The sequence below is a fragment of the Arvicola amphibius genome, chromosome 15, assembly GCF_903992535.2.
Source record: "Arvicola amphibius chromosome 15, mArvAmp1.2, whole genome shotgun sequence".
In the NCBI taxonomy this organism is placed as follows: domain Eukaryota; kingdom Metazoa; phylum Chordata; class Mammalia; order Rodentia; family Cricetidae; genus Arvicola; species Arvicola amphibius.
In genome coordinates this window covers 48781314-48804695 of record NC_052061.1, presented here as the reverse complement: position 1 = coordinate 48804695, position 23382 = coordinate 48781314, and the positions used below count along the sequence as shown (strand labels likewise).

Sequence of the window (23382 nt, the reverse complement as noted above, 5' to 3'; positions counted from 1 at the left end):
ATAATTCTCCGAGGAAGGTCTTTGACTGCCTTTGAACTATCCTGAGTGGTTAAGGCAGGGATCTGTTGACTTGTCCTTGAGGGTTGAATGAGGGAGCTGTTGGCTTGCGTAAGCTTTTTAGGATATCAAGTTACAGAAAATAAAGCATGTGTCTTAAGGTATTTTCAGAAGTAGAGACCAGAACCTCAAACCCAGATGAAAGATCTGTCTCCCTGGACATGGAGTAGGGTCTTGAAGCTGCCTGTGCATCTTCTAGGGACTCCCTCATAGTTGTCATTTGTTTATGCCACTCATATTTTATTTGGGAATTACAGGCTTACTGGTTTTTTGTGTTAATGGAAAGTAGAGTGTTTCTCTTTCTACCTTTCACATAGTGGTGTGAAGAACAAGAATGTTTCGAAGTTGATAAGTATCAGATGTTGGAAGTTGAGCTTTGGGGCATTATGATCTGTTGGAATTGAGGGCCAGGGCACTCTCTGCTCTGGGTATTCACCGTCCTTGCCTGTCAGAAAAGACAGTATACAGAGCAAGAACAAAGGGCAGAGTCCCTAGGATCACTAAGCTCCATCCAATTGTGGATTTTTTTCTATTTTAAATGGGTTCAGGTATCATGTACTCATGGCTGTCCCCCAGAATGGACTTTCAGGATCCTAACAGTTCATTTTGTTCTCCTATCATGAGTTCCTCATCTACTTTGCTCTCCATTATGCAGCATAACCAGTGCTCCTATTGATGATAACCTGGGGAACTGCCTCTTGAAATAGCCCTCCTTGCTCAGCTCCCTACCCAGAGTGAAGCTCCTGGCTACTCAGGTCAAAACAACTGCACGTCTTGGTTGAGCAGTCTGTTTGGTACCCCTATGAAATTGGCAAGATTTTATGATTTGGTTTCATTATTATTATTATTATTATTATTATTATTTAATTATTTTCTTTTAAACCTGCTTTCTCTTTTCTTTTTTAAGCAGACAGTTGATGACGAAGCAATGCAGCATAAATGAAGATCAAGTAAGGGGAGGAGAACGATGCCCAAGGGTGGGTGTTCTAAAACACCACAGCAAGAAGACTTTTCTCTCAGCAACGACATGGTGGAGAAACAAACTGGGAAAAAGGTAACACTTGGGCTTGCCCACTTCTTTCCTCTCCTGGATCATTAAGGCTCAGGATAAGGACTAAAGACAGCACTCATATCCATGAGCTCACAGGCCAGCCCATTCTTGGCCTGTTTTGTGGGGCCTTGTCTTTTCAGTAGTGTCCAGTTCTCTTATGACTGGGGATGTAAGGAGCCGTTCACTCACTGAAGAGGCCCTGCTTAAGCTTATCGTAGTCAAGCCCTTTGCAGACTTGAATACAGAAGTTACCCATCTATGTCCTCAGAGCTCTAAGATAGTGAGACAGTTAACTATGTCTTAGTTATACTGGCTATAACTATACTGTGAGACATTTGCTTTCGCATTTTGTCAGTTCAAAACAAGAATAAAACCAGGTGATTGTGGCATACACCTTTAATCCTAGCACTCAGGAGGCAGAGGCAAGTAGATCTCTAAGTTCAAGGCCAGCCTATCTACAGAGAAAGTTCTAGGATAGGTAGGGCTACACTGAGAAATGCTGTCTCAAATAAACAAATCCAAGAATAGAAAAATAGAATGTAACTCTAAATTGCTGTAATTTAATCATTGTGTTGTTGACACTACCTTCTGAATGCATACTTCATAGCACCAAGGGAAGACTCCTTGATGAACAAGAAGTTAGAATTGCCATGTAGATATATATTTTATGTGTTTAGTTTTTTAATATATATATGTGTGTGTATATTTATGTGTGTATATATATGTATGTGTGTATGTATATATACATATATATATATATCATAACTGTTACCAAGTGTATGAGCTGTCCTGGGGCTGAGTTTCTTCTCTGTGGTAGAAGAGCACCTCTTAGCCAATGAGGTGAAGTCCTGACTCACCCTCAGAATTCAGGTCATGTTATTATAAGATGATTTTCTAGTCATAATTCACCTTGATGTAGTTCCTAGTTGCTCTTCCTGAACCTCTTGGTACCTATCCTAACCCATGGCTGTTAATAGGTCCTAGCTCTGCTATGCCTTCAGTCTGTCAGTGCTCCTCCCAGTTTAATTCTTTCTCAATCTTGATAATACTCTCAGTTACTATTAGCAGGTATTCTACATGTAAAGACTAGTGAGCCAGATAATCTGTTTTTTTCAATTTTGGTTGAGCATAAAGTGGCTTGTACACAAGGATATATTAGGTGCTGTTTAGAAATAAAAGATAGATGTGCCTTTGGGACCCTAAATACTCGTGTAGCATGAAACTACTTTTGGGAAAGTTTCACACTGAATAGATGCAAAGACTAGGTTTCAGGTATATGCATGGAAGTTCCCATGCAATAAAATCAGAATTGTTGAGAAAGGAAAGGATAAGGGAAAAGGTTTCACTATCCTCTCAGCCTTCTCTGTGAAGAACTTCCTCACTAAACTGACCTTGGAAACAGGACATACATCTCAGAGCCTGTGGACATTCAAATCAGAGCAGTTCCCTATTTTGTTTAGAGAGGGAGGGAGGGAGAGAGAGAGAGATCTATCAATCTGTGTTGCTTGGCTGTCTTGTTTTGTACAAAAACTTCTTATGGACACACAAGTGATGTAAGTAGGAGTCACAGAATCCCCCCCAAAATGTCTGTAAGAGACCAGGAATTGATTAGGCTTGGGTTTCATGCAGCACCAAGTAGATTTAAGGTGTAGATTGGGGAAAATAAAGATTGGACCTGTCATTGGCAGACTGAGAAAGATGAAGAAGCTGTGCTCAGAATATTTAGTTCTTCTAGTATGTGGGTCTTAGAAGTTGTCGTGGAAGAAGTGATGCCTCTCAGGTGTATGGTTCATGGCCTGATGTGCAGGTGTGAATGGGTAAGAAGGTCTAATCGGGCCCCAGCAAGAGTAGTAGGTTGCAGCAACCCATGATTAAAGCTGTAGAAATTAGGCTCTAACAGCCTTATAACAATAAATAATTCCTGTTGTTTCATGTTGGTTTGGGTTATTGTTAACTGAAGAGACACAAGTTGAGCTGTGTTGAGTTAGTATTGAGACTGCAAAACCTGGATTATGTATTGACCATGAGCAGTGTACATGGATTTGATTTAAGATTTTTTGTTGTTGTTGTTGTTGTTGTTTTTTCTTTTCCAACAAGATAGCCATGTCTTTTTGTTTGTTTGTTTGTTTGATTGATTGCTTACTTATACTATACTGCAAAGGGCCAGATCTTTTCTGGAGATTGATGGTAATTGTGAAATTGCTGTGTAATGTTGCTGGCAGTGCTTAGCGCTAGTGGATTTTTCCTAGCTCATCCGATCATTCAGGGTGGAACCTAGTAAGAGGACTCCACGATGTAGTCTCTTCCTTAAGGAGTACGTAGGATCTCAGGGATCATGAGGGAGGACCTGCTGGTGACAGGACCCTGCAGTGGCTTCAACTATTACCCTGTGAACTCATTTCCTCAGAAACAGTTGCATGTTGTCAAAAGCAACCTATTTTTTCATTTTTATCCCCAAATGAATCATGCCAAGTGAAGTATTTGTGAAAGGAAAGAGCATGTGGTTCTGGTACATATTTTGCTACACACTGATTAGTGGTACAAGCTGGCATGTGGAAAAGATGTACTCAACACCTTTGCAACATCCAAACTGAAGTAGGAACCAGCAAATTCCCTTCCCTGTTGACCATGCTATGTTGAGAGCTATAGGGTTGCTGTGTTAACCAAGACAACTCAGCAAGAAGTGATATCTCTCATCCTAGTTCAGAACCATTCTCATTTTCCTGTGACAGATGGTCATCTGAATCTCAGCATAAACTCTCCCAGAAGAGAGTGAAAAGCAGCCTCTCCTGGAATTCTCCAAGGGCATTCTGGATCAGCTTCTTAGCTGAGAATCTATCTTATACAGACTTGGTGAACATAAGGAGGATCTTTGGGTGGGCACCCCTCAAGGCTAGTACATCCCTTAATTTAAGATCTCTCTCTCTCTCTCTCTGTGTGTGTGTGTGTGTGTGTGTGTGTGTGTGTGTGTGTGTGTGTGTGTACACCCTGTATATGCCATAATATCTAGTGGTCTTTGCAATATCAAAGATCAAAGCTCCTTGTGGAGCCCTAGTATTGCTCCACAACAAACAAAACTGGCCATGCTTTGGATTCTTTCCCAAAACCATTCCTGGGGCTAGCCAGTGCTGTCGGTTAGCAAATCACTAAAAACCTCAGTGGCTTCTCCACTTGGTCCCTTCTGCCCTGTTCATTCCCCACTTCTCCAGGAGTGACACATGTCATGGCTATAGGAGTGCTGAACATTCTTGAGCATATTAGGTCCTCATACAGAAGTCCCCTGGTTGGGTTTTGTTCCACGGGTTCTCATCATCTGTGGAAACAACAGAAGAACCTCTTTTCCAAAGCAACATATCCTTAGACCCAAATTTTTGAAGTCATGATACCTTTATAATATACATGCTGGTTTAGCTTAGCAGCCCATACAATGAAATACCTCTCTGTACTTAGTTCATTCACAGTCAAAACTTCAAATATAACACATACATAATCCAGACTCTCTGCATATTTCATCTTTATGTGGCTTGTTTTTACTCTATTATTTTATTTTCTTTACTCCTTTAATCTATGACTGTCTGTACTCTCTTTAAAGACTTTATTTTTAACCATTTACTTCTTTTCCAACTCTCTGTACTCTTTTTTCTTCTTCCAAGCCTACGTACATTTATCCAACACTGACCCATTTTGAGGTCTCTGATGTCTGAATCTGTCCTAGTGTGTATCTGTAATTCTTTACTGTCCAGGAGCGCTTCTTAAAATGCTAAGTGCTTCTTAAAACTTAAACTGCCCCATTAATAGTGGAAATATGGCACTGCCTGCTTGTCCTGTTCAGGCGGAGCCGCTTGTGCCTTTGAACATTGCACACTGCCCCACTTCCAGGAACACAGCCAGTCCACGTTGCCACCAAGCAAGCGCAGCATGTTACTCACAAACCCCACCCAAATGCTTGGTTTCCCCAAAGAGTCAGAGTTAGTGCTAGCCGTTTCACCCACAGCTGGGAAGCTGCCAAACTTGCCAGCTACTACCGCAGAATCAGTAAGACCTCTCTTAAAGGAGCCACAGCATACCACCTCAAGCAAAGCCAATTGGGGGAGGGGGAGGGGGGAAATGTGGATAAATTTGTTTTTTAGTGTCTAGAATTCCTTTTTAAGCCCTCTCAGGTTTTATGTGGACTATCTGTATCAGTTTGAAAACAAGGCAGAAAGATACCTAGTTTCTCCACTGTTGGAAAGAAACCTAGTATTGTGCTGCCAGGTTTGGCTAGTACAATAGCAAGACTACAGAAGCAAATCTAAGAGATTGGAAAGGAGAGAATAAACTTCCTTTTTTCCCCCAAGATATCTATAGGGAAGTGCCCTAAGAATTTGCACAAAAGCTATAAGACTCAATGATTTGGGCAAGGTTGCAATGCAAACACTTTATATAAAATTCACTTCTTAATGTAATTAATGAAAAGTCAGGGATTGTAATTGTAAAGTATATTTACAGTTGGGTGTGATGATACATCTGTAATCCCACCTCTCAGAAGTATATAGAGTTCAGGCTCAGGCTGTAATTAACAAAGTAAGACCCTTTCTCAAAAACAAACAAATCAGAGACTTATCTTTCTCCTCTGGCCTTTGAGAGCATCTGCATTCATATGAATTATCACACACATACCACATACACTTATAAATAAAATAGATCTTGCCAGGCATGATGGCACATACCTTTAACTTTGACACTCAAGAAGCAGAGAGTGCAGATCTCTGTTTTTGATATCAACCTGGTAAAGTTTGAGACCAGCTAGGGATACAGAATAAGACCTTGTCATTGAAAGAAAAGGGTGGTAGGAAAGAAGTAAATCATTTTTCTTAAAAGCAGGCAGAGTTAATAAAATTGTTTTTAAATAAATTATTTTGGAGGATATGTTGCAAGATGTGTTGTAATAATACCTGTAGCCTGAAATTGCTAAGGTATTATATTAGGAAGACTTTAATAATAGTATTTAATGAATTCAGAAAACTGTAGTAGGAGGGCCGCTTGTTTGTCCCGGCCACCCAGAACTGAAATAATCACACAAAACTGTATTAATTAAATCCTGCTTGGCCCATTAGCTCTAGCTTCTTATTTGCTAACTCTTACATTTTAATTTAACCCATTTCTGTTGATCTGTAGATCACCACGAGGTCGTGGCCTACCAGCAAAGTTTTAGCACATCTATCTCCGGCAGTAGATCCATGGTGTCTCCCTGACTTCATCCTTCTTTCTCCCAGCATTCAGTCCAGTTCTCTCCGTTACCTAAGTTCTGCCCTATCAATGGGTCAAGGCAGTTCTTTATTCATTAATGGTAATTATAGCACACAAAGGGGACTCCCACATCAGAAAATTCATTGTCTTTTAGGTGCTTCCCTTTCCACTTGTACATAAATTCAACATAAAGCCATTGAAATCCTTGTAAGTTCACTTGGATATTCAGAGGACCTTTTGTAATTAAAGTTAAAATTGCCTTGAAAGTTGGAGGGCTTAAGCTCTGATTGTAATATAAAGATGCAGTAGGATCCAGTGACTGGAGCAGAGTCCACTGAAGCACATGTTACAAAAGTGCTAGGGCTACTTTGAGAGGATGGACTTCTCTACAAGAGTATGTAGAATGATTTGGTTCACAAGTTTGGGTTACTGGTGTCCTGTATAGTATTTTGCCCTTACTGAATTTTCTTTTTTTGGTTTTTGATTTTGTTGTTTTTGTTTGTTTGTTTTTTGCTTTTAAGGTCACTGGCCAGTGAATTAAAGTTCCAAATACATTGACTTTATCCTGAAATTTCCTCTCTGCAATTTTTATAATGAAAGTCATGGAATTGATTAAGGCAAGCTTTTCTGTATGTACCATGTGTGCACAGTACAACACATGGTTGAATGGGGTCAGGGCTGTGGCTGTTTCAGGTGCCATGTTGTTGCCACCTTGACCATTTTTAGGACATACTACAGTTTCACAGGAGATGTTGATCAGACTTGGCTCAATTTCAGAAGTAGACATTCTGTGACATTTACAGTTAGTCTCCTTTCTAGTGGGGAATGCTCATACTAGTTGGAACCATGCTGTCTTTTCATAGTTGGAGAACAAAATTTTGAGTCCAGATTCACTCTTCAGAACCTCATTTTTAAGCATTCATTCAGTTCTATGTTGAGCTCTGAATTTGTCTTCAGTAGAGTGCCAGGTGTATTAGTATGACTCCCCACCCCCAATTTTTTTTAAAGTTTTGTTTGTGTGGATGTGGCTCATGTTTTGTTGTTTGGTTTTTTTGTTTGTTGTTCGCACAGGGGTGGCAATGGAAGAGGCTCGCACTTTCAGAGGGTTTAGTCTTTAGTCTTTTTGCCCCACCTCTTTTGGCATGAATGAGGCAGAGAGAGCATCTTGGCAAGAGGGCATAATGCTCGTCTCTAGGTGGGAATAAAGGAGAGGAAGGCAAGACAGACAAGACACTCTCTTAAAAGTTGAACCCCGGGGCTGGAGAAATGGCTCAGAGGTTAAGAGCATTGCTTGCTTTTCCAAAGGTCCTGAGTTCAATTCCCTGCAACCACATGGTGGCTCACAACCATCTGTAATGAGGTCTGGTGCCCACTTCTGGCCTGCAGGCATACACACAGATAGAATATTGTATACATTATAAATAAATAAATATTTTTTTAAAAGTTTAACCCCCAATAACCTGTTTCTTCTAATAGGCCCCAATGTTAAGTGGCCACGGGCAGTAGATCCATGACTGTTTCAGTAACATGGAGGCTTAACCCAGAGAACAGGTGATTGTGTGGCAGCTATTTACCTACACAAAGAGCTGGTAGTTTTTTTAGTTTTTCGAGACAGGGTTTCTTCTGTAGCTTTTGGAGACTGTCCCGGAACTAGCTCTTGTAGCCCAGGTTGGCCTCAAACTCACAGAGATCCACCTGCCTCTGCCTTCCAAGTGCTGGGATTAAAGGCGTGCGCCACCACTGCCCGGCTCGAGCTGGTAGTTTTTATATTTTTTTTAAATGTGAAACTTTCAAGTGACACACAAATACAGCTTCTTTTTCACTGTTTTTTTTTTTTACATTTTTTAATTTTTAAATTAGGTTTATTCATTTTATTTTCTCAGTGAGTGTTTTGCTTGCATTTGTGTCTATGTACCATGTATGTGCTTGGTCAGAGATGGGCACCAGAACCCTGGAATAGGTGTTTTAGGTATTTGTGAACTACCATGTTAGTGGCGGAAGTCAAACCCTAGTCTTCTGCAAGAGCAACAAATGTTCCTAGCCACTGACCCATCTCTCCAGCCCCCTTTATTTCACTTTCAATATGAATGACGTTTACCAGTCAGTCTCAAGTGTGCTGTGTTTGCAGAATGGCCTCTAGGTTCTATCATACCTCAGTGTTCATGTACTCCAGCAGGTATGTGTTGGTGTCTTTGCTGAGGCCCTCTGCTTGGCTGCTATAAAGGATAGCACCATCTGTGAGGGAAGTCAGGGCCAGAGCCCCCCTCTGTGATGAGTGCTGGAGAGGCCAAAGACTCAGAACTGATTGTTCCATGTCCAGTCAAAGTTGTTGATTGGACTTGACAAACCTCACTTGTAGACTCCTTCAGGTCAGCCCGATTCTAGTTCTTCCTGGGTCTGGGTGTAGTGGTCACAGTGCTAACTGTTGCTTTGCCAGACAAGTTGCCCTTTATAGTGTGGATAGCAACACCTGCAACATTTGCAAAGGCACCTCCTGCTCCCACAGTCATGTTCTGTGTGCGCCTGGGTTTTGATGTCTAGCTATTCTTCACGTTTTCCCTGCCTCCATAACTCCATGTTCTGTGTGTGTAAATACCATGTGACCTGAGCCTCAAATACAGACTTGCTTTTGTATGAAACATTTTCAGAATCTACATGGTAGGTGTGCATGTGCAGTGTGTCTAGGTTCCGCTTCTGGAGGGGGGTGCATTACATCTAATCCATACTGGGTTTGTTTGTTTAAAGATGAGTTTCTTTCATGCCATGGCTGTCCTGAAACTCACTTTATAGAAAAGGCTGGCCTCAAACTCACAGAAATCCACCTGCCTTTGCCTCCCAAGTGCTAGGATTAAAGGTATTTGCCCCCATCACCTGGCCCATACTGATTTTTTTGTTTTGTTTTGTTTTTGTTTTTTCGAGACAGGGTTTCCCTGTAGTTTCTAGAGCCTGTCCTGGAGCTAGCTCTTGTAGACCAGGCTGGCCTCAAACTCAGAGATCCGCCTGCCTCTGCCTCCCGAGTGCTGGGATTAAAGGCGTGCGCCACCACCGCCCGGCCCCCATACTGATTTTTTGATGAAACAAATTCTAAACTTACTCATGACCAACCTGGCATTGGCATGTACATGCGTTGTGTGTGTATATATGTGTGGGATTGGGATAAGTGGCCAGAATTATAAAGCTCCTGGGTTAGTACCCTGTAAGAGAGACCCTCTTGCATAGTAGCTATGGTTAGGTACATAGATTTGAATTTTTCTTACCTATAGATATGCTACCTTCCAGTATCTCTGGCCCGGGGTGAGGTAGAAAGTATGGGCAGAGTACATTATATCACCCAGGAGCAGAACTGCGAAGCTGCAATTCAGCCAATGTTCAGTGGGCACAGAAAGGGGATGCAAGGTTGTTGGAGTCACTTTAGGGCTTAACCCTTGGACAAGGTGAGTGTGCACCTTTAAAGGCCCCTTTTTCCATATGAGAGTTACGATGAATAGTTTGATTCCACATTGTAGGGAGAGTTCATTGTTCCTCATTTAATACTTCCTCTAGGGAAATAGTATGGGACAGAAATCAACCTGCTCTTCTTCATTTGCACAGCTTTCAGTTAAAGGATGAGCAGCATGTACTATGGGCCTGTGGTCAATGCCAAACCCCAGTCAGCACTATCTTTTTAGTCCTTGTCACCAACATAGCCCTCCTGGCTTTGCACATGTGGCCAGAAACAGGAGTGGCCGTTAATTGCCCCAGTAACAGATTTGCTTTCTTTGGTACATGAAGCAAAGTCATAACTGATTTGAGGAATTAATTTGGGAATTATATGTGAAAGTATCACTTTCTTTTCTAGGATAAAGATAAAGTTTCTCTAACCAAGACTCCAAAGCTGGACCGCAGTGATGGAGGGAAGGAGGTGAGAGAACGAGCCACCAAGAGGAAGCTGCCCTTCACTGTGGGGGCCAATGGAGAGCAGAAAGACTCGGACACAGGTACCAGACAGGGGCCACTTGTCCCATCCCTTGCCCTTCCCGGTTTAACACTGAATCCATGGAAGAGTCTTGCTGTAGCTGCTGCACCAGCCTTTGCGTGATGGTTCCTCCAAGTTGAGCCCATGTCTTTAACAGAAAAGCCTCATCTGAAGATATCAAACTTGCAAGGGTCCATGTTCCCTGCTATATTTTCCAGAAGTTCATACAGAGCAAAGATGCAGGGCTACCAGGACACTTGAATTAAATTTTATTATTTGTAGCAAAAAACCAGAGAGAATCCTGAACATGAGTCAGCTGGTATATAGTCTTTCCTGAAAATGTTATAGCTCTAAGATTTAGAACAGGAGCATACCTAGGCATGTGTAGAGGTTGGGGTTGTTACCCCTTGTTGTGTATATTCCCAATTTGATTCTGTCTTGGGCTACTCAAGGAAGAACCCTGGTCTCTGCTGCTGGCTTGCAAATCCTCCTGTGTTTGATGATCTTTGTACCCAGACAGTATTCTTCCCCTCTACTGGTCATCTGACTTTTCTTCAGCCCCTTTCCTTCCTTCCTTCCTTCCTTCCTTCCTTCCTTCCTTCCTTCCTTCCTTCCTTCCCTCCCTCCCTCCCTCCCCCTTGCCCCCCCCAAATAAATAACTTATGGGGCAGGAAAACACCAAAATGGCAGAGGCCTGGAGTGAACCTACTGAGAACACTGCCTTTCATCTTTAGTCTCAGGCTCCAGAAATGCATACCGAGGCAGTGTCCTGGGCATGAGACAAGGTTGCTAAAGGTACTGAGATGAGGCTACCTTCTAGGGCAGTACACACTTTTATCTTTGCCTAGGATTTAAGGACATAGTTTGGGTCGATGTGCATGACTCCTGTAATTTATTGGTGTTTGGGAGTGGATGCTTTGTAGAGACGTTAGATGAAGAAGGGACAGAGATGAATGTTCCATTCTCTATCGCAGATGTTTCCAAGGAAAAGCAGAAATATGTGGATATCAGGTTTTCCTCCACCTCTGTTCTGCTGTAATGGAGAGGCTGGGTTGGGTAGAGGGGACATCCTTGGAACTCATAGGGATGTACCCAGAGAAAACCAGATCAAACCTGAATGCCTTTTTCCGTGTGTGTGTGTGTGTGTGTGTGTGTGTGTGTGTGTGTGTGTGTGTGTGTGTGTGTGTGTGTAGAGGGGGAGGACCCTCTCTTGATTTGCTTGTTGCAAAGCATGGTATTCCCTGTTGACTGTTGGTGTTTTAGACAGTGGTTGTGGGGGATTGAAATACAGCCTCTGAAGTGGTCGCACATTCTCTGAAAGTCTTGCTATAAAGTGTTAATGAGGCAAATCTTTGTGCTTCCTAGGAGAGCCCCGTGACTTGTGAAAGGTGATTCATATTGTCATGCTAGAGAGAATTCTTCCTCAGGGGTCATGGGGGTTGGACTTGTGTTTATCAGTGATGAGTCTCTGTCCCCACTGTACTCTGTGGTCATCCTTCAACCTGTGGTGAGGGGGTACTATCAGTCTGTGTATGTTCACACCAGCAGGAGCTCAGCTAGGGAGACTTAGAACATTTTGGAAATATATTTGGAAGTATTTTCAATCAAAACTAAGCTGTAGACATACATATAAAATGTGTGTATGCCCTGATCTAAGTTTACTACTATTTTAAGGGCTAATAACATTTGTGAATCTGCTTCATTAGTATAACACTAGTCATTCCATTGAGATGATACTGTTGTTCGTGTGCAAGGTTGAACTCCCTTGTTTACTAGTTTATTTCTTCACTCATTTTTGTTGCACTGGAAATAGAACCCAGAGCCTATGTATGTAAATCTCTACCCTTGATCTGCATTTCCATCCTTAGATATCTCCATATTTTGCGATGGGTTTTCATAATATTTCCCAGGCTGCTGTCAAACTCTGATCCTTCTGCCTCCATCTCTTAAGTACTGGAATTACAGATGTGCGGTATAGCTTTAGAAGGCTGTGAATCTTTGTCTTCCTCCGGCGAGATCTGCTTACTCACTTTCTTACTCACATGCTTTTCTTCTTAAACTGCCTTTCTCTTCTGCACTTTTTGGTGAGTTAGATACCTAAGATACTCTCCCTCTCCCCCAAAGAAGCATAGAGATGGGGTATGATGGAGTAGAAGGCTGTCACCTATCTGCAGAGGCACCCACCACGTTATTCAGGAATAACCTCCCCACACACCGGGGGAAGTGAGAATTGTATGGTGGGTATTTTTCCCCCATGTAAACGAGTTTTATTTTAGCTCAGAGTTCTAGAAACTGGAAAAGACTTTTAACTTGATAAAATAGAGAATGAGATAGGATTTCTCTGGTTGTCTTCTTAGGGTTTTCAGGCTTCCCTCGAAGTGTTTGGCTTAGTCATACTAAGCACATTCTACCTCTTTGAAATTATGTTATTATGAGTAAGTGCAAACCCCAGGCCAACAGCTTAGCTATTCTTGACCCTACAGTGTCTCTCCAGCGCCCTCTGCTGATAATGTACAATTTAGTACTCATCCTTGATGACATAAGTGGCCTAGCCCAGAAACACAAGGAATACCCCCACTCCCCACCCCAATCAGGATTCCCGGCAGCTTTCTCTGCTGCTCCCTCAAGTGTCAAAATGCTGGCTAGCCTCAGACTACCAAACCATACAAATTGTTTCCCAGACCCTGTTGGATATGACCCAGCCCACTGGAGGTGTGGCCTTCCAGTGCTTAGTCAGGACTGAGGGCAGCCTGCCAAGAACAATACAGTTTTGTCTGTTGTGAGTCAGCCTGGTGAAAAGCTTGCCCTCCCAAGGTTGTACTTCTGTATGGTGGTGCAACATAATTGTCATCACAATACCCGGAAGCTGTGGACAAGAGCATATCCAGAAGCATTGCCTCTTTTAGGGTTGGTAGTGCAGGGGAAGAGACTGGGAAAATACATTTCTGACAGCTAGCAGTGGAACGTCTGACCCTTGTGACACATTGATAAGACTGGAAGCAGATCTAGTTGTCTGTATAAGAAAACCAGGCAGCCCAGAGTCAGTGCCCCATCTTAGAATATAAGACTATCCCCACTCCCTTATGACCTCTTCCAGACCAGATCATGGGACTGACCACAGACACCACCTTGACCTGTTGACAAGCTCTTCCTCCTGCTCCTTTGGTCTGGTCTCAGTTTATAGAGTTCCTGCACCAGAATATTCATGGTGGCCTGGTGTGGTGGCAGGTACTTTCATCCTGGCACTTAGGAGGCAGGTAGATTCTGTGAGTTGTAGGCCATCTAATGCTTGGGGTGTGGGATGGAAAAGCCTTTATTATGGAATTATATGATGTCTGACCCCCATTTTATGTTGGAAAATTTCTTTTTTAAAAAATCACTGTAAATAGCCACTTACCTAACCTTTGTAGGATTCACACAGAAATCACCTGCTCCGTTGCATATGTCATAGTCAAATATTGGAGCCAACAATTGCCTCTTCCCAGTATCCATTGCTTCTTTGGAACAAGGGAGGGAATAAAAGGTATTGCTTATACCTTTGAACAAGACTCTCAGGGTTTGTGCAGCACGTTGACTCATAAGTTCTTAGGCATTCGGTTAGGTGTTTATTCCTCAGGTCTTGTTCCCTCAGTTTTTCTAGTCTCTTGCCATTAACTGTGTAGGAATTCATGAAACTCAGAATGTTTGGTATAAGAGATAGTGAGTTTGGGCTAAGGAGGCTTCTGCACCAAAACTTGTTCACTAGGTGTGGTCATTGCTGTGGGCTGCAAATTGGCAGATGCTGGACCATGGCAAATGAGAGAGTAGAGTCTTCATCCTGTCTACCAAGCCACTGATTCACTAGCCAGAGTCATGGCAGGGGATACTGAGAACATGGGGGTTTCTGGCATACCCCAGCTATGACCTATGGACCAGCAGCCTCAGCCCAGTGCGGAGTCTGAGATGAGCCTAGACTACTTGTGACCAAACAGATCCAAATAAAATATTCTACATAATTGAGAAGTGGTTGGTCTGGTGTATTTCTCAGCCAATTTTCATGTCTAGATCTAGCCTTTTTTTTCCTTTAACAAAGGAGATCATGGACTAGCAAAGAAGGTTCTTTCTGGTTTAAATTCTTTAGTTTTCCAAAATTCAGTGGCAGTTGCTCTGGAGAGCAAACCCATGGCATAACACATCCTTGATACCAAGGCTTGGGGCTTTTGTTTGGCATTTATAGCAAGGAGACAGCAAAATAAGCCAAGGTAACAGGAGAAGTGGCAGGCAAATACAGGAGCCAGGCAGTTTAGTCCTGATTATACACTGTGGGACTTTGAGACTTGCCTTTGCTGCTCTGCCCCAGCCTTCCCATTTGTCAGGTTCTGACTTGTGAAACGCAAACCCCCTTCAATATTGGGAGGGGTATTGCCAATGTTTGGGGTCTAGCCAGGCAGGATTGATAGATGTCTGAACTTGTTGCTTTATTACTTTCTAATCTTCAGCATGTGCTGTATAGTGAGAATAAGTGGCAGGTTTTGAAATTGTCCTGATTGTTCGTTATGTGGATCTCCTCACATTCTGCTGCTGAACTATGCCACAGCAAGCATATGCCTTATGTGAACTATGCCACAGCAAGTATATGCCTTATGTGATTCTGGGAAAATGTGCAGTGAGAGTTTAAATGTTACCCTTGGTTTAGAACTTGAAAAAACAATCTGCAGAGGTCACAAAGGCCAGGACATGGTCTGACTTGTATCCGACCTCACTACCCCCACAGATAGCCATCTAAGAAGGAAGAACAACAATAGAGGAGTCCACTCGGGATAGGAATGCCATAGCGCATAGATGCAAGGGGTCACTTACCACAGCACAGCTATTATGACCCTCACAAAAATGAAAGACAAACACTTATCAGTAAATCAGAAGTGCAGTTAGCAATTACTACCATTACTTAATGTAATGATTGTACTGCAGGTTGGGCTGCTAAGACCAGCACTCTGTAAACCCTCTACATACTATGTAGCCCAAGGTTAGGTATGGTAGATGGAGTTAATTTTTACAACTGATGGCTTAGTGTGTATCTTGTCCACTATTGGGACTTTGTGACCAGAAACACTGTACTTTAAATAAACTAGGTCAAATATTTGGTTGGGGAGGCATGTGTTTTTTTGTGGGTTTGTTGTTGGTGGTGGTGGTGGTTTTGGTTTTTTTTTTTTATGTAAAAACAAGAGTTGTCAAGAGCATTGGTGTTCACTGTACTTTACCCATATCTAGGAATAGTGTGAAACTGTTCCATGGAGAGAGTTTCATTAACACCTATAAGTAATTTACTGCTATTTCAAAATACCACTATGAAAGTTGTTCCTCTACAGAGTAGAATAAAGACTATACTGGCATCTGGATTCTGAAGTTGCTACTAAGAGTTACAATTTCCATAATGAGGTGTACTGGTCTCATTGCAAAAGCCTAGAATTAGAAATGCCAAAAGCAACCCTCACACTGTGAAATGAATAACAGTACCTCACTTAGTAGAGTTACAGGCCCCAGAATTGGACCTCTACCCTGAAGCCAGTCCTCGGACACCACAGAGTGCTTATCCCCACAAAATGACTAAGTCTTTGGATGACATTTGTCTGTCAAGGAAAGATCCCAGTCTTTGCTGATAATTTTAAAGAGGGTTTATAGGCTTTTCTTCTGAAACCTGTCCCTTCCTCTAGTAGGGTTGGATTTGTGCTTCCATACACACTGGCAAGACAGGTTTAAGGTCATTAACGAGGTTCTTGGATGCCTGGCAGAATTATAGACCACAGGGAAGAAAGCTGTTTCAGAAAGCTCTTCGAGGGCTGGATTTAGAATAACACCCTGGAATGTTAACAATGAAAACCAGAAGAATGTAATAGGAGAAAAAAATAAGATCAGACACAAGAAATAAAACAAGTATCAAACAAAGATCCGGATATGAAAATTATCACTAAAATAAATTCAGTGGCCAGACTATAGTTTATTAGATACAATAGAATCAGTGGGAATAAAGCTCTTACTGTACAGATTGAGGATGTGCAAAAGCTAAGTTTGGTGGCACATGTTTCTAACTTCAGAGCTGGAAAGGTGTGAGCAGGTAAATGTCCGGAACTCACTGGCTAACCAGCTTAGCTTACTTGGCAAACAAACCTCAGGCCATTAAGTGACCCTATTGCAAAAAGATGAAATATAAAGATGCACTGTGTCATCATCCAAAGTTGACCTCTGAACTTACACAGACAAACACCCACAAAATAACCAATGAGTTAATTGTAGCTGAACAAATTTCCTGAACTGAGACATAGATGGAAGTAGAACATATGAGAGATAAGAGAAAGTAAGGGTTAAATCTGGTTAGAGCTGCAGGGGAGGAGGCAGGCACAGGGGAGCTGCTGTAAAGGAGCATGAGGGAGAATCATTCAGAATGTGCAGTGAGCTATAAGCAATAAAAGAGTAAGTCTAGATAGGAACATTGGTTATTGGTTCCTGACACTGTTGAATAGCACTGGTAGAGTCATAGACTTCTGCTACGCTCACAGCTGGAAACTGGATGTGTTGCCCCGTCATTCAAGGAATCCTGGGAAAGCAGTCAGTCCTCGCTGCCAAAAACCTGTGCATCTAACAGAGGTAATGGCAGAAAGGTGTCAGTCATAATAGGCTGCCAGTGCATTTGTCCAGTCTCCCTGAAAGCCACACCAGCAGGTCCAGGTGATTGGGAAAAAGAGTCAGTGGGTGACCAATCACAAGTTAGGAAGTTTTCCATCTGAGTGATAGAACACAGCTGTCTTTCCTCCAAGGTCTGGCATGAGACGTGGTGCAGACCGTAGAAAAGTAGAGCACTGTCACCTTCTTTGTTATTAGAGGTGGAAAGTAGGATCATCCAAGTGCATGTCTGCCTAAGAGAACTGCCACAGCTCCCAAGTATTTATTTTCTCAGACTCTCTACCCGTGGGCTCTTCCCAAAACAAGGCCCAAGAAGCAGTTTTAAAGGGGACCCTTGGATCAGCTGGACAGCCTTCCTTCCCCTGCTGCCCTTCTGTAGGCTTAGGTTCTACTTGTGATTCTACCTGCCACTCATTCAACTGTGTCCTAGACTAAATTTTGCCTTGGACTTACCAGTGTTCTACTTAGCAATTTTAGCAAATACCATTTGGAATTTATATGAAGTCTACTTTGTTTCCATTTGAAGAATATAAACAGAAATCAGTATAAAATGTCAGAGGAACTCTGGTTGTCTGTGGAAACTAATAGTTCCTGCTTCCTGCCCTGTTTCCCTCCCACAGACAGGATACAGCTGTTGACAGTGGGAGTGGGGCTGGGTAACCTGAGCACACACTTTAGGTCAGCCAGACTGCCAGGCTCTATTCATGTTGGTACCTTATCCTGCTGCAGGGGCATCTGCAACACAGCCTGTGTCTTTGTCAGGTAGCTCAGCCATTTTTGGACACACTAAACCTGGGTATATTGTGAACCATGGCTTCTTTGGTGTCTCAATCTGGTAGACACTCAAGTTTGCTGGCCTTTGAAGATGGGGAGTAAAATTGGACAGTTGTGGGTGCCAGTTGTTGCATGTGCTTAGAGAAAGTAAGTGCTTTCAGTAAAAGGGTTCAGACTTTGAGGAAAGCACATTTCAGAGCCATCCCTATCTCCCCCCCCCCCCCCCCCCCCACACACACACACTCACACTCACATTTGGACAAGAAAGTGATGATGTTCTAAGATGCTTGACTGTGAGAAGTTGCTGTGCTCCGGAACCAAGTTCTTCGGGGGAGGTGAGGTGAGCAGAGCAGTATTTTAGTAGTGCTGCATGTCTATGAGCATCTTTAAGAGCTCCTCTTGGCTGAGTGAGAGTTAGTGGTCACTGAGCTACAGGGAGGGACAGCAGACCAGCCAGGCAATGGTGGCACTATAATCACAGCACAGAAAGGCGGATATCTATGAGTTTGAGGCCAGCCTTGTCTACAAGAGCTAGTTCCCGGACAGCCAGGGCTGTCAGACAGAGAAACCATGTCTCAACCACCCCCCCCACCCCAAGCCTGTATGTCCCCTGGTTGGCATACTGTTTTGGAGGACAGACAGGTCTTGTGTTCTTAGTTTCCCTACAAGGAAAAATCCCAGGTTGTGCTCCCAGTCACAGAATGCTAGCCTCTTACATCTTTACTAGGTTTCTTTGTTATCTTTAAAATAATAGGTATGTGACCAGGCATGGTAGCAAGCACCTTTACACTCGAAGTAGAGGTAGGCTAAATCTCTTGAATTTAAAGCCACCCTGGTCAAGGACAGTCAGTGCTACATAGTAAGACCCTCTCTCAAACAAAACAAAATGTATAGGTATATCTGTACATGCTTATAATTCCAGCACTTGAGGGATGGAAGCAGGAGGATTGTGAGTTTGAGGCCAGCCTAGGCCTCAAATGTGAGACCATTTCAAACAAATAAAACAAAATGCAGGGTTGGGAGGCTCATTTGAGACTCGGCATAGTGCCAAACTTAAACAAGCAAACAAAAGTGTGCTTTATAATCTGAAGACATACTAATCTGCAGTATATCAACCACATACTACACAAAAGCAGAGCTCACCACAGCTAGGACTATGTGATGCTATGTATAGCCTTTGAGAGTGGCATGATTTTCTGACATTTTGTTCTCGTCATATTCTTAATTTTCCCCCTTTCTCATATTTGTACATCATGGCTTGTTTAAAACTAGCTGATGGTGTCCTGGAGTATTTAGGGGCGTTTGCTATGAGTTGTTAAGCAGGTGAATGTCACTACCTATAGGCTTGTCACATTAAGAATCTTCTAAGTAAGCAAGCCTAACAGTTTGATAGAAAATTGGTAGGATGATTTTGAGGCTAACCTCAACCATGGAAAAGTGCCGATGAAGCCAAACAAGCCAGCTGAAGACCAGAGTTTTCAGTGTCGGGTAGTCATGTCACCCACGGAGGCTGCTTTCTTAGAGCTGTCACCACTGATTGAGAAGCTGGTTTATTCCTGCAGAGGGTTTTCTGGATAGGAAGGGAAGAATACTACTTGCCAGTGAGAGCCTCATCAGCATTTTCCCTTTGGCAAATCTAGGGTGTGTAGCTTGTACCCTGTGACCTGGAGAACCCTAAACCCGTCTTGGCCCTTCTCAGGGGCTTACCCTACAATCTCCACAGCAGTGGAGGTGCTGCCAGGCAAGAGGCAAAGTGAGAACCTTTGTGTTTCCAAACCATGGACTCTGGAGTGTCTTCTCCACATCCCACCTCTTTTAAGAGCAGCAGCAGCACAGTCTTTCCAGTAGAGGTTGGCAGGGCATTTTGTCACCGGTCAGAGGCACCCAGGACCTGCTTGTTAGGAGGCGGTTAAGATGGAACAGCTGAGCTGTTACATCGTTCTTGTTAGTGCTCTGTGTTGATGCCTTTAGATGCCTCCAGCTCAGTCCATGTTGTGGTACTGCAAGGCTGGTACGGTCCTCGAAGCACCATGGCATGAAATGGAGGTTCCTAGAAGCAAGAAGAAAGGTACAGTACTGACAAGTTGGCCTTGATTTATTTACATATATTAAACTGTGTCTGCCATTTTATATCTGCACTGTTTGTTTGGAGGAGGGCTGGGAAGTTTAATTGCAGACACGTGTTAATAATAGAGACTTGTCCCATGTGGGCCAGGTCAGTCGTGTTGAACCATCCTACTGCCTTTGTGTGTGGCGCCTGTAGGGAGCAAATGGTTGGTGGAGACCAAGACTTAGATCCAGTGGGCTGACAGCAGGGCATTTATATATACTGTGTCTCTCACAGCTACTGCTCAGAGTGGGGCAATGTCAGTGTCCCCAGCACTGTCGCTTCCCCCATAGACCTTCCTTGTTGCTCTAAAGCGATCGGGGAGAATGAAGGGGCTCTGTAACATTAATTTAAAATCCAGCTCTGAGGATTGGGCATGAAGTCTCCCCTCCCTTTCTCCCTCACCTGCCACACAGAGAAGCAGGGTCCTGAGCGGAAGCGGATCAAGAAGGAGCCTGTTGCCCGAAAGTCCGGGCTACTATTCGGCATGGGGCTGTCTGGGATCCGAGCTGGATACCCTCTCTCTGAGCGTCAGCAGGTGGCTCTGCTCATGCAGATGACTGCTGAGGAGTCTGCAAATAGCCCAGGTGAGTGAGCCCTCGGCACCAGAGCACGGAGGGAGTGGCTGTACTTGGCAGGGGATCCTGTGTGGGTTTTCTTTCCCTCATGAAAATGGTTGGGTTCCTGAGGTTCCCATGAAATAAAGCTGCCTTCTGAATGTCCTACTTGTTCCCTCCTTGGCTTGCAGTAGACACAACACCAAAGCACCCCTCCCAGTCTACAGTGTGTCAGAAGGGGACCCCCAACTCTGCCTCAAAAACCAAAGATAAGGTAAATAAGAGAAACGAACGAGGAGAGACACGTTTGCATCGAGCAGCCATCAGGGGCGATGCCCGGCGCATCAAGGAGCTCATCAGTGAAGGCGCAGATGTCAATGTCAAGGACTTTGCAGGTAAGTCCTGCCTGGAGGATGGACCTCATGTGATTTGCTGCTGAGTCTCTGGAAAAGTATTTCGGGTCCTTGATTGGTTTTTGTTATTTTTAAGCAAGCAAGGGGGGGCTTTAAATATTTCCCTTCTATGGGTCTGCCACACGGCAGATTCCTGGAGGGTCTTGCTCTGGTGTTTAAAAAGTATCTGCTTTATTCTAGCAGAAGCCACTCTGCTGTAGATTGAGCACTCATGCTGTTTCCTAAAGAGGTTGGAATGGACATAAGTGGGGATAACTCCCCAGATGTGCGATAGGCCAAGACTTTAATTGTTAACTGTGTGATTTTTGTGATTAGAACACGGTCTGCCTTTTTACGATGGGATATCCCACACCATGATGCAACACTGCAGGAGAACTATGTGTTCATGGTGCAATGATAACTGAAAGTATTAGGTCTCAGGGATATGATCAGAATACAGTATAAAATTCTCAAAGAATTTTTTTAAAAGATTGTCTCAGAAGGAAAAAGCAATGGGGGGAGGGTTCAGGCAAAATCACCTTTGTGCGGAACCTTAGTTGCCTAGTTTATAATTGTCTGATTCTGTCTAATTAGAGTTGTTTTAAAGTAACAATTTATGCATTTAAAGTAACTATTTTAAAATAGTTTCCCTTGAGAAAAGTGGGAGCTGCCTGTAATGTCCATATCCCACCCAGCCAGAGCCCAGGGTCCTCCTGAGTGATTGCTCTGGCAGCCAGTGCTGTACATATAAATCTGCAGTTAGCAGCTTAGATATATTCACTGTGCAATGTACCACAAGGAAAAAAAAAGGAAAACCTGCTTTCCAAGAGAGCCACTCCTTAGGAAATAGCAGCATCCCTGCTTCCTTCTCCTGCCCCCCTCCCCCCCACCTGTTGTTATTCACTACAATTTATGCAGGAACCAAGTTTTCAGGGATTACATAACAAATACCCTAAGTTTCTGTTTTCAGGCTGGACTGCACTGCATGAGGCCTGTAACCGGGGCTATTATGACATCGCCAAGCAGCTGTTAGCCGCTGGTGCAGAGGTGAACACTAAGGGGCTGGATGACGACACGCCTTTGCACGATGCCGCCAACAACGGGCACTACAAGGTTGGCATCTCCCTGCGGCCCTGCAGTGGCTGCTCTGTCCTTAACTTCTGGACCATTCTACAGCTTCATGTTTCTCTGTCTTAGCTAGTTTTCACATTTTCTGATACTGGGAAGTGAGTTTTATGTTGTCATTGTTGTCCCCTTCTCAGCCCTAAGGCCTAGCTGTTCATTCTGCCCTACGTCAGTGCCTGGATAACCTCTCAATTCTGATGATTGATAGCACCATATTAAATGTACAGTGTTGGCTCTGTTGATCTGGCTGGATAGCTTCATGATAGCTGCTGCATCCCTATTACCACTGGTACTGATCCCATCCAGAAGGTCAAAATTAGATTACTGTGGTAGGTCAAGACTTCATCTCTTAGGGACAGGGCCTCCTGTAGGCTCACCGCAGGAAACACCTAAGATGTGGTAGAAATAGCTTAGTCTTAGGTTGCAGTAGTGATGTCATTACCAGACTCCCTTTGAGGGGACAGGACAATAAGCAGGATGAAGAGGAAGAGATCTGCCCAAGTTAGCAGCGCTATAAAGCAGCACTATAGATCCAGATTCCCCAAGAACCCAATGGTACACAGTGAGTGAAGCATTGTGGGTTAGGACTTCTGAATGAAAAGATTAATGAGACAGCCCAGAAAAACTGATGCTGATTTATATAAATATATTGAATATTTAGGTGAGATAATGGCATGATGGTTGGTTTGCTTGCAGGTTTTAAGCCCTTTTATAAAAATGTACTGGAAAAGTTTATGTCTGAGACTTGTTAAAAAAAAATGCCCTGACAGGTAGGCAGTTTGAGTAAAGCTGATTGTGAGCTAGCGGGTGATAAAACTGGGGGGCAAGGGCCATTATCTCCATACTTTCGTGAGTTTTACATTTTTATAATTATGTAAAATGTCACAAGCTATGAGGTGAATACAATAGTGACCTCTTAGAAGAGAACATATGGTTGGGGTTGTCCAAAAGGCAGCTTTTGAAAGCCCCTCTTCCTGGCTGGAACAAGGAGATGGAAGAGACATAAAAATAACAGGCCCAGTAGAAACATGGCCTGCATTTCTGGTCTTAGCAGAAATTCGTGGGAGGATACTGATCTCTAACAGCAGAGAAGGAGATCCTTGGTCCCAGGACCACAGGAACCAAATTCTGACGACAGTCTACACAATGAAGGAAGGAGACAGCTTTATCTGTACCTTGATGTAAGCCAGGCAAGTGAAACCGATTCCTTCAGACTGTAAGACAAATTTTGGTGGTTTGTTACAGCAGCAGTAGAAAACTGAAATATGCTAAAAGCTCTCTATGCTGATGATGCAATGCAAAGCATCACCGTGAGGTGGCACACGCTGAGTGACAAAAGTGTGTGTTAAGCCTGAGCTACAGGTGAGGGCAGACTGAGACTGATGTTTGCACTGGAGCTGAGTGAGTTCCTCTCTCAGCCTTATAAACACAGGTTGCTGATTATAAATGGTTGAATAGAGCTGTTGAAATGTCAC

At 43.3% G+C, this 23382-nt stretch overlaps 1 protein-coding gene across 3 annotated transcripts in view; it reads left to right on the top strand.

Moving 5' to 3' along the window:
- Window positions 1–970: 970 nt before the first annotated feature.
- The window catches only part of Ankrd11 (ankyrin repeat domain 11), a 36211-nt gene continuing 13799 nt past the window's right edge, over window positions 971–23382 (top strand). The window contains exons 1-6 of one of the 3 annotated variants that reach the window (XM_038312201.1): window positions 978–1111; window positions 10176–10314; window positions 19698–19794; window positions 20250–20420; window positions 20582–20785; window positions 21753–21895. In XM_038312201.1, the coding sequence (XP_038168129.1) occupies window positions 10288–10314; window positions 19698–19794; window positions 20250–20420; window positions 20582–20785; window positions 21753–21895 (642 nt within the window). In that variant the 5' untranslated portion in view covers window positions 978–1111; window positions 10176–10287. Of the gene's footprint in view, window positions 1112–10175; window positions 10315–19697; window positions 19795–20249; window positions 20421–20581; window positions 20786–21752; window positions 21896–23382 lie in introns of all 3 variants that reach the window. The other 2 variants (XM_038312200.1, XM_038312198.1) reach the window with 2 other exon arrangements.